The sequence below is a fragment of the Oncorhynchus tshawytscha genome, linkage group LG08 (assembly GCF_018296145.1).
Source record: "Oncorhynchus tshawytscha isolate Ot180627B linkage group LG08, Otsh_v2.0, whole genome shotgun sequence".
In the NCBI taxonomy this organism is placed as follows: domain Eukaryota; kingdom Metazoa; phylum Chordata; class Actinopteri; order Salmoniformes; family Salmonidae; genus Oncorhynchus; species Oncorhynchus tshawytscha.
The window spans coordinates 37,624,693-37,637,836 of record NC_056436.1 but is presented as its reverse complement, the minus strand read 5'-3'; the positions used below and the strand labels follow the sequence as shown (position 1 = coordinate 37,637,836).

Genomic DNA, 13,144 nt, shown 5'->3' with positions numbered 1-13,144 from the left:
ACTGCTACTAAGTTACTAATACGATTACTATACTGCTATTAAGTTACTAATACGATTAATATACTGCTTCTAAGTTACTAATACGATTACTATACTGCTACTAAGTTACTAATACGATTACTATACTGCTACTATGTTACTAATATGATTACTATACTGCTACTAATACCGTTACTAATAAGACTGAAATATTGGTACTAATACTGTTACTAATAAGACTGATAGACTGATACTAATACTGTTACTAGTAAGACTGCAATACTGCTACTAAGTTACTAATACGATTACTATACTGCTACTAATACCGTTACTAATAAGAATGAAATACGGGTACTAATACTGTTACTAATAAGACTGATATACTGATACTAATACTGTTACTAGTAAGACTGATATACTGCTACTATGTTACTAATCCGATTACTATACTGCTACTAATACCGTTACTAATAAGACTGAAATACTGGTACTAATACTGGTACTAATAAGACGGATATACTGATACTAATACTGTTACTAATAAGACTGATATACTGGTACTAATACTGTTACTAGTAAGACTGCTATACTGCTACTAAGTTACTAATACGATTACTATACTGCTACTAGGTTACTAATACGATTACTATACTGCTACTAAGTTACTAATACGATTACTATACTGCTACTAAGTTACTAATATGATTACTATACTGCTACTAGGTTACTAATACGATTACTATACTGCTACTATGTTACTAATCCGATTACTATACTGCTACTAGGTTACTAATACGATTACTATACTGCTACTATGTTACTAATCCGATTACTATACTGCTACTAGGTTACTAATACGATTACTATACTGCTACTAATACTGTTACTGCTAAGATTGCTACAACAGTACTAATAATGTTACTAGTAAGACCGCTATACTGATACTAAGATATACTGGTACTAATACTGTTACTAATAAGTATGATATACTGGTACTAATAATGTTACTAGTAAGACTGCTATACTGACACTAAGATATACTGGTACTAATACTGTTACTAATAAGAATCATATACTGGTATTAATAATGTTACTAGTAAGACTGCTATACTGATACTAAGATACTAATACGAGTACTATACTGGTACCATACTGTTAATAATCTAACTAGTGTTTTGCTCGTTACTGCTATACTGTTACTATAATAACACTAATAAGACAACTATACTGGTACTATACTGGTACTATACTGGTACCATACTGTTAATAATCTAACTAGTGTTTTGCTCGTTACTGCTATACTGTTACTATAATAACACTAATAAGACAACTATACTGGTACTATACTGGTACTATACTGGTACTATACGGGTACTATAATGATACTAATAAGACACCTATACTGGTACTATACTAGTACTATACTGGTACTATACGGGTACTATAATGATACTAATAAGACATCTATACTGGTACTATACTGGTACTAATACTGTTACTGGTAAGACTGACATACTGGTACTAATACTGTTACTAGTAAGACTGCTATACTGCTACTAAGTTCAAATCAAATCAAATTTTATTTGTCACATACACATGGTTAGCAGATGTTAATGCGAGTGTAGCGAAATGCTTGTGCTTCTAGTTCCGACAATGCAGTAATAACCAACAAGTAATCTAACTAACAATTCCAAAACTACTGTCTTATACACACAAGTGTAAGGGGATAAAGAATATGTACATAAAGATATATGAATGAGTGATGGTACAGAGCGGCATAGGCAAGATACAGTAGATGGTATCGAGTACAGTATATACATATGAGATGAGTATGTAAACAAAGTGGCATAGTTAAAGTGGCTAGTGATACATGTATTACATAAAGATGCAGTAGATGATATAGAGTACAGTATATACGTATACATATGAGATGAATAGTGTAGGATATGTAAACATTATATTAGGTAGCATTGTATAGTTACTAATACGATTACTATACTGCTATTAAGTTACTCATTTGATTACTATACTGCTACTAATACTGTTACTGCTAAGATTGCTATTACAGTACTAATACTGTTACTAATAAGACTGATATACTGATACTAATACTGTTACTAGTAAGACTGATATACTGCTACTAAGTTACTAATACGATTACTATACTGCTACTAGGTTACTAATACGATTACTATACTGCTACTAAGTTACTAATACGATTACTATACTGCTACTAAGTTACTAATCCAATTACTATACTGCTAGTAATACTGTTACTGCTAAGATTGCTACAACGGTACTAATACTGTTACTAATTAGAACGATATACTGATACTAATACTGTTACTAAAAAGACTGATATACGGATACTAAGATACTAATACGATTACTATACTGGTACCAATACTGTTACTAATATAACCAGTGTTTTGCTCGTTACTGCTATACTGTTACTATAACTGCTATACTGTTACTAATAAGACAACTATACTGGTACTATAATGATACTAATAAGACAACTATACTGGTACTATACTGGTACTATAAGGGTACTAATAAGACAACTATAATGGTACTATACTGGTGCTATAAGGGTACTAATAAGACAACCATACTGGTACTATAAAGGTACTAATAAGACAACTATAATGGTACTATACTGGTGCTATAAGGGTACTAATAAGACAACTATACTGGTAATATAAGGGTACTAATAAGACAACTATACTGGTACTATACTGGTACTTGACTGCTATACTTTTACTAATAACACTACTAGACTGGGAATATAGTGCAATGATATTTCTCTTTCCTTTCATTGCTGACTATGTCTCACCTGTGGTTTCTTGCTGGGAATGGGAGGCAGGGGCTTGGCTCCAAAGGCTCTAGGGACTCCCGGAAAGGAGGGGGATGAGGGGCTGGCGTTACCCAGGAGAGAGGCTCTGTCCCTGGGAATGTTTCTGGGTGGCAGGGGTTTGGTCCTCCGGAGCCTCAGCTCCATCTCATCTGGCCCAGGTCTGAATGGAGAGTTGAATACTCCAGGGCACTGCAGAGGCAGAACAGGATAGAGTGAAGGGAAAGACAGGGAATGTACAGTATCGTGTAACCAATGCATTATCTACAAATACAGCATGGGAGAATAAACAGGAACTTTTTTTTAACACTTTGCCATTCACCAGCCATTACTTACGCTTTACAGTAGTTGTACCAGTTACACTGGACATGAGGAAAAGAGAGAATTACCAAGTGATTAAATGTTTTGTAAGAAATGACTGTTTGCTAGTGCGTTAGTGCTGAGCAAGAACAAAAGCCTGCACGCACAGTGTCCCTCCGGGATTAGAGTTGGCCACTCGAGCTATAACTCCGACACAGGGCCAATGTAAATTCACACAGACTAAGAACGTATTGTCCAAGCCCTAGCCTCAGACTTGCATCCCTTCAAATAGAGAGATTGGTCACAGACAGACAGACAGGCCGGGAAACAATAATTATTCACATCGGACTGATCCACTGCTCTGCTTTAATTAGGAGACCAAAGCTTTGAGAAGCTCTGCTAGCTAACTACTATATATGCTAATAACTTCCTTTTTTAGGCCAGACTAGGAGTGGGACTGCCTTGGTGCTACTACTGTTGCCTGGCCACTGAAGAGGGACAGGGCAGGGTGGAATGTGTGTGTGTGTGTCTGTGCTTGCATGTAGCTGCTAGTTCCTGGCCACTGTGGGTAGAGGGACTTGAAGGGTGGTGTAGCATCGTAGCAGGGGTAACACACTGTGAACCCACCCCGACTGGCCACCGCGCTGCGCTGGGGAAGAGCAATGATGTTGACCCCCTGAACAGGGGAAGTAAATCTATGTCAGAGCGGCCACTTGTGTCCAGCGGAGTGGCTGGCGTTAAGGATGAACTGTGGGAGACCCATCCATTTCCTGGTGACAAGGTCAGACAGTGGAGAGGAAAGGAGTCCCGCAAACATATGCACAGCCCACTACCACCCAGAGACACTTAACATTCTCTCTCTCGTCACTCTCATTTTCTTATAGCTATTTCCTTCTACTCTCTCTCTCCCCACTCATTTTCTTATAGCTATTTCCTTCTACTCTCTCTTCCCTCTCATTTTCTTATAGCTATTTCCTTCTACTCTCTCTCTCCCCTCTCATTTTCTTATAGCTATTTCCTTCTACTCTCTCTCTTCCCTCTCATTTTCTTATACCTATTTCCTTCTACTCTCGCTCTCCCCTCTCATTTTCTTATAGCTATTTCCTTCTACTCTCTCTCTCTCCCCTCTCATTTTCTTATAGCTATTTCCTTCTACTCTCTCTCTCCCCTCTCATTTTCTTATAGCTATTTCCTTCTACTCTCTCTCTCCCCACTCATTTTCTTATAGCTATTTCCTTCTACTCTCTCTCTCCCCACTCATTTTCTTATAGCTATTTCCTTCTATTCCCCTCTCATTTTCTTATAGCTATTTCCTTCTACTCTCTCTCTCCCCACTCATTTTCTTATAGCTATTTCCTTCTACTCTCTCTCCCCTCTCATTTTCTTATAGCTATTTCCTTCTACTCTCTCTCTCCCCTCTCATTTTCTTATAGCTATTTCCTTCTACTCTCTCTCTTCCCTCTCATTTTCTTATAGCTATTTCCTTCTACTCTCTCTCCCCTCTCATTTTCTTATAGCTATTTCCTTCTACTCTCTCTCTCCCCTCTCATTTTCTTATAGCTATTTCCTTCTACTCTCTCTCTTCCCTCTCATTTTCTTATAGCTATTTCCTTCTACTCTCTCTCTTCCCTCTCATTTTCTTATAGCTATTTCCTTCTACTCTCTCTCTTCCCTCTCATTTTCTTATAGCTATTTCCTTCTACTCTCTCTCCCCTCTCATTTTCTTATAGCTATTTCCTTCTACTCTCTCTTCCCTCTCATTTTCTTATAGCTATTTCCTTCTACTCTCTCTCTTCCCTCTCATTTTCTTATAGCTATTTCCTTCTACTCTCTCTCCCCTCTCATTTTCTTATAGCTATTTCCTTCTACTCTCTCTCTTCCCTCTCATTTTCTTATAGCTATTTCCTTCTACTCTCTCTCCCCTCTCATTTTCTTATAGCTATTTCCTTCTACTCTCTCTCTTCCCTCTCATTTTCTTATAGCTATTTCCTTCTACTCTCTCTCCCCTCTCATTTTCTTATAGCTATTTCCTTCTACTCTCTCTCTTCCCTCTCATTTTCTTATAGCTATTTCCTTCTACTCTCTCTCTTCCCTCTCATTTTCTTATAGCTATTTCCTTCTACTCTCTCTCCCCTCTCATTTTCTTATAGCTATTTCCTTCTACTCTCTCTCTTCCCTCTCATTTTCTTATAGCTATTTCCTTCTACTCTCTCTCTTCCCTCTCATTTTCTTATAGCTATTTCCTTCTACTCTCTCTCCCCTCTCATTTTCTTATAGCTATTTCCTTCTACTCGCTCTCTTCCCTCTCATTTTCTTATAGCTATTTCCTTCTACTCTCTCTCCCCACTCATTTTCTTATAGCTATTTCCTTCTACTCTCTCTCTTCCCTCTCATTTTCTTATAGCTATTTCCTTCTACTCTCTCTCTCCCACCGTGTTCACAGCGCAGTGCCACAGAGAGACATTCACTTTTTTTATACTCTTCCACTTTTTTGTTCATCTCTCTTCCACTCTCTTTCCTTCTCCTCCTCTCTCCCGCCATACGCACAGCCCAGCGCCATTCCTCCTCTCTCCCGCCATACGCACAGCCCAGCGCCATTCTCCTCTCTCCCGCCATACGCACAGCCCAGCGCCATTCTCTCGTTCACCATCTCTCTCACAATCAGCCTCTTTTATGCCCCATCTTTAACAGCTTCGGTCAAATGTCACAGTTCCGGTCCTTTTCAAACCCAATGATTCCCGGGCAACGTTTGTCATGACGCCCGTGTGAACATCCCTTTACCGGAGTGGGGTGATGATGGAAGCAGGACCGGTAAGTGGACAGGCGGACGGACACAGACATCAGAATCTGCTGGAAAGATGATGACGACGAAAAGAGTGTACAGGCACCAAGGAAATGACTACCTGGTGGAGACACACCCACCCACACCCACACACACTGACCAGCAACACACTACTTCATCTTCATTATGAGCACACCGGGGTGCCAGGAGAAAGAGCAGCCGTGTAAACCTCCCACTCAGCAGATACCTACAGCCGCCTACACACACACACACACACACACACACACACACACACACACACACACACACACACACACACACACACACACTACTGGACGTGCCCCCTAAATTATACATCCCCTTCTCAATTACTGCCAATGCCACCCCCGCTAAAAGGAACATGAAGGCTTGTCAGTGGCAGTGGCTGTCCGCATGGCTCTCTGAATTCAGTGTGTGTGTGTGTGTGTGTGTGTGTGTGTGTGTGTACCTGCTTTGTGCTGAGTAGGAAGTGCATCCTCTGAGCCTGGACATTCTTCTCCTGCTCCTCTCTCTCCATGGCCATACGCTCCCTCTCTCTCCTCTGGAACTCTGAAAACTCCTCCAGATCCCTCCTACACACACACACACACACACACACACACACACACACACACAGAGAGAGGAAATATTGTTTGCAGTTTGTTTAGTGACCATTTACCCGCTTGAGTGTGTGTGTGTTTTGTGTGTGTGTGCGTGCGCAGATGTGTGTGAGGGAGAAAGACTGAGTACACAGTGATCAGGGATCAGGGAGTTTCTTGCTACAAGTGAATCCCTGATCTCTCCTCTAGCAGGAAACACATGCTTAATGACTCCAATCAGGGCTGAGAGAGAGAGAGAGAGAGAGAGAGAGGGGGGCGGGGGGAGAGTAAGAGAGAGAAAGAGAGAGAGAGAGAGAGAGAGAGAGAGAGAGAGAGGGGTAGAGAGAGTAAGAGAAAGAGAGGGAGAGAGAGAGGGAGAGAAAGGGAGGGAGCGAGAGAGATGAAGAGAGAGAGAGAGAGTGAAGCCTTCAGCGTGCCAGGCCGTGGGATGATGAATATATTCCATCAGTATAGCCAGGGCGCTCCATGACATCTGCTATCCGAGCTGTCTAAATGGGACACATTAAAAGCCCATACGCAATCTCATTTTACAATCACACACTGTTACTGTGTGGGGTAATAACTTAAGGGGAATCGGAAACAATTACTAAAACATACACACGCGCGCACGCAAACACAACGCAACAGCGCAGTCAAACAGGCGCACACACAAAACGGACATGACAATGCGCGACCACACACACACACACACACACACACGCACAAAGACATTAGACTAAAAGAAAAGCCCATCCAATTCATCAGAAAGCGAGAGAAAAAAAAAGGTAACCATTGCTCATCAGGCTTTCGTTCCCAAGCTGCTCTCAGTTTTCAATTATGTGCTCACAAAGGAGGATATTCGTACCGGCCTAACGTAAGGTTACACACACCGCCATATTGACATTTAAAAATCACCACCATTTCCCTGTGCGTCGCAGCATTTTCATTCCTCCCTCCACACAAGATTAAATGACAAAATAAATGAAATATGCAGAGTAGCGTGGCCCCCATTTGGCCACCTGGTGAAGGGGAAATTGCTTATTAATGTGAAAAGATGAAGTTGTGGGACAGTCTGTTTCAGGTTTCTCTCCCCTCTCTTTTTCCGCCATCTCCGGCCACCGGTGTGTGTGTGTGTGTGTGTGTGTGTGGGTGCGCGCATCGCTGTATGCTGGTGGCTGTGTCGGTGACCTTTGTCTCCCTATATCCCAGGTTTATTATTAATTGCGGTGTAGTGGACAAAAGCCAAACAGATTTGTAACGGCTGAAGGGACCTCGATCTGTGTCACGGCTGAGCAGGAGAACATACAACCCTCATTACTTCTGATGGTCATGGGGAGGTGGGCGGGGGGGTTGGGAGGAGCACGGGAGCAGCCCAACACGCGTGACCTTTCCGTGTCCTCAACACTCAACTCACACAGGAGAGAAGTTCAGTCAAAGCTGGGCAGAAGTTAGTCGGAACACTTTTCTAGGGGTTGACCTCTCTTTTAGGAAAGTTGTCTCGTGCTCAACTTAAACCGTCGAAGCACATTAATGATAGTTAGCAATTAAGGAAAGAAAAATCAGATAGGAGAGAAATATTACAGTGGTCAGAGTGTACAATAACGTAGTTGTACTAGATGTTCTAGATATTTGTGATATATTCTTACAAATCTGTCTTTTATGAGAATTTGTACTTGTCTGTTAGACATTGTTAATCTTTGTTTTTGTATGTCTTGTGTACGTGTCGAGACTGTTAAATCTGCTTTAAATAAAGCTTGACGTGATTTGATGAAACAGGGAACATTTTCATTGTAAAATCATATAGGCCTCTTCGTATACGTATATAAATTACAAAGCATATAAACAAAAAACAGGTAATTAAATATAACATATGAGTATACATACAACTAATTGACAAAATACTGCTAACAACATTTAACCTGTTTAAAGGGTCCAATAGGATGTCAAGGAAATACTACTTCAATGAAAACATTTCTAAATCAACAGTGTTGGATCCGTATTGGAACACAAATCTCCTTTTCATGTTGTACACGTGAACTGTCAGATCCCAGCAGCTGTTCTGTTGCCCCTGTTGAAACTATGAGGATGATGACAGTGTATTACAGGATAAAGACATCATACGGCTGCTTTACCTATAGTTAAAATCTTGGGACATAGAGCTGGGTACGGGTAGAGTGGGGTGATGGGGAAATCATAGCCTGGTGCATTGTGGGGTAGCGGGGTGGGGTAGCAGGCCTGCCCGTCCGGCCTCCAGGCCAACACTGGAGCAGCTAATTGGCTCTCCTAAATATTTAATGACCGTACAAGCCGATTGGCTGTTTTAATTGTTCCAATTAAATAATTCAATAGCTGGCAGGGAGGGAATATTCAGCAGTCCATTAACTTCCAGTGTCTGACTCGATATATTGACCTCTGACCTATGACCTCTAATAGAGCAGGCCTCAACCCTGACCAACCTTTAACCCTACCACGGCAGAGGACACACAACATCATCACCATCAACAGGACAAGTTTACTACAATTATTTACAATTATATAGAATCCCAAAACAGAAGTTAACCAGGTTTGTTTATTCAACAGATTCCCTCCTGTAACAAGAAGAAACAGAGGATTTCCAGGATGAGGTGTCAACTTCAACAAAAATACCAAACCCCCAAAAACTGGAAAAAAAAAAAAAAAAAAAAAGTGATGACAACCAAAAGCAATATTTTTTTCATCACTTTCCTTCCTGTAAGCGAGGTACTTCCTAACGAGTCAGTGACTGAACTGGAGAGCAACAGACTTTTCACACGGAGACAAAACCCTCCAATCAAAGCCAGTGTGTACGTGACCTCCTCTACACCCCTGGTGTAGAGTCAGGAAGTGTGTATGAGCTAACTGGAGGACCGGTCCTCCCAGATCTCCTTTCATGGATGTCCTTGAGCCGAGAACCGGGACGCCACACAGAGAGTAAAATCCCTCAGCCTCACCACTCCGAGTCCATAAATTTCCCTCAGTCCGCGATGAGTTAAAAGATTTTGCCACGTTAGAACATTACAGAGAGAATTTATCTGATTATGGCAGTAATAATTACCCAGCTGTTTATTGCAGATAGAATAATAATTCATGCAGGCAACAGGCCGTGGTGGCAATGACACTCCGCATTTAGTAAATATGCAAACGGCTCCCTCCTAATTGCCCAGGCTCGCAGGATGCCCTTATTAAGCAGCACAACTTTAAGTGTCTTCCTGACAAGTGATAAATTGTTGTGTTGCACCAACTCTAGTCGCTTGAATTACAGTGGTGCCGAGAGGTCCTGACTTCATTAGGCTATGCAGGAGGGGACAGCTCCATGAAGATGGACACGCTAACATGGTGAACCCCGGCCAGGGGGAGAGCGGGAAGGAGGGAGAGAGAGAGAGCGCGTCGGGCGGTGCGGTTAATGAAATGACACAGATGGTTTTGTATGGGGAGATCCGTCAGTGAGGAGCAGGAAGAAAGAGAGAGAGAGAGAGAGAGAGAGAGAGAGAAAGAGATGGTCCTCCCGTCGGGCCGTCTCCCGTCATTGGCATGCCAGGCCAGTCGGCCTGCACTAAATGGGAGCCATTAGTAAAACTTTGAATAATTTATGCAGCGGACAGACAGAGGGGTGGAGGGATGGTGGGAGGGAGGGAGAGGCGGATTAAAAAGCGGACCTTTGCGGGGTGAGTGATCGGGCAGTGTGAGATCCGAGGGGCCCTGGCGAACACAGAAAGGATATTTTAAATAAACGTGGCGCTGCGTTAATTGATCGCGCCCCAGAAGCACTAAATAAACAAGTGATTAACTGGCGAGAGGACGACCTCTCCATGGAGAGGAGCAGCCAGAGAGGAGGGGCTCAATGGCCGTGTGAGTGTGTGTGTGTGTGTGTGTGTGTGTGTGTGTGTGTGTGTGTGTGTGTGTGTGTGTGTGTGTGTGTGTGTGACTCTGGGAATGATAGACAGGAAAACATTGAGATGGCAACATTGTCCTGACTCTCACCGATATCTCCCACATTACCCACAACCATCTCATCCACTCTCACCCACAGCCAGTTTATCACAGCACATAGTCTGCCTCCCAACAACCTATTTGGTCTATGAATCAGATCATATTTGGCCTATGAGTCCAGATAAATACTGGTAAATACCGAGGCTGAATATAGGGGAACAGGCCTAATTGAAATCTCGACGTATTTGGCCATTTTGTGTGTCCTATACCTTAAACGGGGAAGCAGGTTTCCAGGTTAAACGTCACAACTGTCACCTACCTGGTGTCACCCTCTCAACACCACAGAACCACTGTGTTTGAGGACTAACAAATGCTCATAAAGATGACAGGTGACGTGTGGGTTGTCGTGCTACAATCTTACAGAGACGTCATGAAAATGCAAATGTAACCAGGTTCTATCGTAACCCATCATGTCCCTGGCTATCCAGCTGCACACATACCAGTATAACCTAGGTCTGCTGTAGCTGTGCAGGTGTCTGAGGTGACACAACTCAGAGGTGACAAACATCATTACTTCTCACCAGGCCTGCCTACCTCTGGAGGGAGGGGGGAAGTCAGTGATCCGACGAGCACTTAACAAATTTACATTTAATTTTAGCTGAAGCCTTAAGATATTTTTACCCCCCCCACGGAAATATATTAGCGACATAAAAAATGTGACTTAAACGTACATTTTTTTATATATTTTTTTACTGTATAAAATAAATGATGGCATCTTTTTCGGCCCCTGGAGCCTAGCATGTTTTATTAATGACAGAGCTCTCGCTGAAAAAAATCACAGGCACATTTTTTTTCATTTCGTCACGTCGTTCGCTGGCCACCCAAGGCACTTCTGAATACTTTTTTTTCTCCTTCAGGTTACCGGTACACATGTATAGCGATCATACTCTCCGCCTCTAGATTAATCAGATCAATTCATCTCTGCCCAAGCACCCAGAGTGAATTCCTGTTAAGCATAAAGTCTGCTCCATGTTAACTAATAGGAGTCTCTTGGTGCCACGATACACATTAACATAACACCCAGACCTTCTCAGACTTTCTTTCACACGACAAAGACTGGCCAATAGGAGGAGTGATGTAGCACTCTGTAAAGAAAACACATCTATTCCAATACCCTACAACTTATCCTCCGAAATAAATATACAAACTGGAATAATGAATATATAATTGGGTATGTTCTGAATCGACTGAGAAAGGGATAGAGAACTCACCAGAGACATTTGTATAGTACATAGCTCGACACGGACTATTTATCTCTGTTAATATCTCTGGTATGTTACCTACTATAGACTATAGGCTTCTATCAGTCCTCTTAATGTATAGTACCTAATCTGTTTGTTTTTGCGGGCCAGTCCCTCCATGTATCGCTTGCGTGCGTAGTAGTTATGGCTGTATTTCCTCACGCAGTAACCTCTCCACCTCTGCTGTATCTGTCGGAGAAAAACACAGCAACACACATCTATAGTTAACTTAACAATCCACCAGTTAGATGGGATGGGACCGAAATGACAATTTTAGTGTCAACATCACTACAACGGTTGATCTTCAGAAAAACAGTTTTTTTTGGGGGGGTATAAAATACAACTTTATGCAAACTGGACTGGCAACACTTGCTTTAGAGGTCCCTTGTATTTATGTCAGTTTGACTTGACACACACACACACAAGTACGCATGCACGGTATGGACGCACACACGCAAACACCCACACACAACGAGTGTGCCCCTAAGCTGGGGCCAGATCTCCAAACAGAGGGGAGTGGATGTCCTTCACTCTAATTAAAAGATTAAACAATAGCAGGTAGAAGAATTATCAGAAGAGGGGAGCCAGGAGAAAAATAAATAAGACCAAAATGAGAATTGCGATTGATCCGCAGTCAATAGATCATTTTAAATAAAGTAATTGCCCGGCTCGCAACTCAAAGTTCTTGTTGACCTTTTTTTGACTAGTGAAATCAATGATGCATATTGGCCGGGTTAAATCTAATCAAAAGTCTTGGGCCTCTTGTAAACACTGTTTTCTATTAACGTGCTAATACATTAGCCTCCGCTAGAGCGACGATGATAAAGACATCGGAGGAAGAGGAAGAAAAAGGACTAGAATAAAAATTGATTGAAAAGGAAGTGCCACAAGGGGATTCAGAGATGATTGTATCTTTTTTCCTGGTCAATGAGAGGCGGTGGGTGGATATGTCCTTCACACACACACACACACACACACACACACACACACACACACACACACACACACACACACACACACACACACACACACACACACACACACACACACACACACACACACGCACGAGTAAGAGACTGAGTTTATCACACACAACATACTCTGCGCTGGTCCAAAGTTTACTACACTTGTGCATGCAGCTTTTTCAGTGGGCCCTTTTAAAAATTGCGTCTACACTCCGGTGGGTTGGACACACTACCCATGAAAATGTCACAACATTTTCAGTGTAGATGATTCTAAAACAGCATCTCAGTAAACATGATTGTACTGCATGTTGGTGTCACTGTCGCTTGTTTCTTCTAGATCCCTCTCATCAGTTGGTGGGCTGGTGATTCACTGCATTGATTCGACCAGGTTTAAACCC

The 13,144-nt window shown here is 42.0% G+C and overlaps 1 protein-coding gene across 1 annotated transcript in view; it reads right to left on the bottom strand.

Annotated features, from left to right (window-relative positions):
* Positions 1-13,144, bottom strand: part of spata17 (spermatogenesis associated 17) — a 66,295-nt gene that overhangs the window by 47,974 nt on the left and 5,177 nt on the right. Inside the window, exons 5-7 of the mRNA XM_042325492.1 lie at positions 11,867-11,970; positions 6,403-6,526; positions 2,816-3,025 (exon numbers count right to left, since the gene is read on the bottom strand). Of these exons, the coding sequence (XP_042181426.1) occupies positions 2,816-3,025; positions 6,403-6,526; positions 11,867-11,970 (438 nt within the window). The remainder of the gene's footprint in view (positions 1-2,815; positions 3,026-6,402; positions 6,527-11,866; positions 11,971-13,144) is intronic.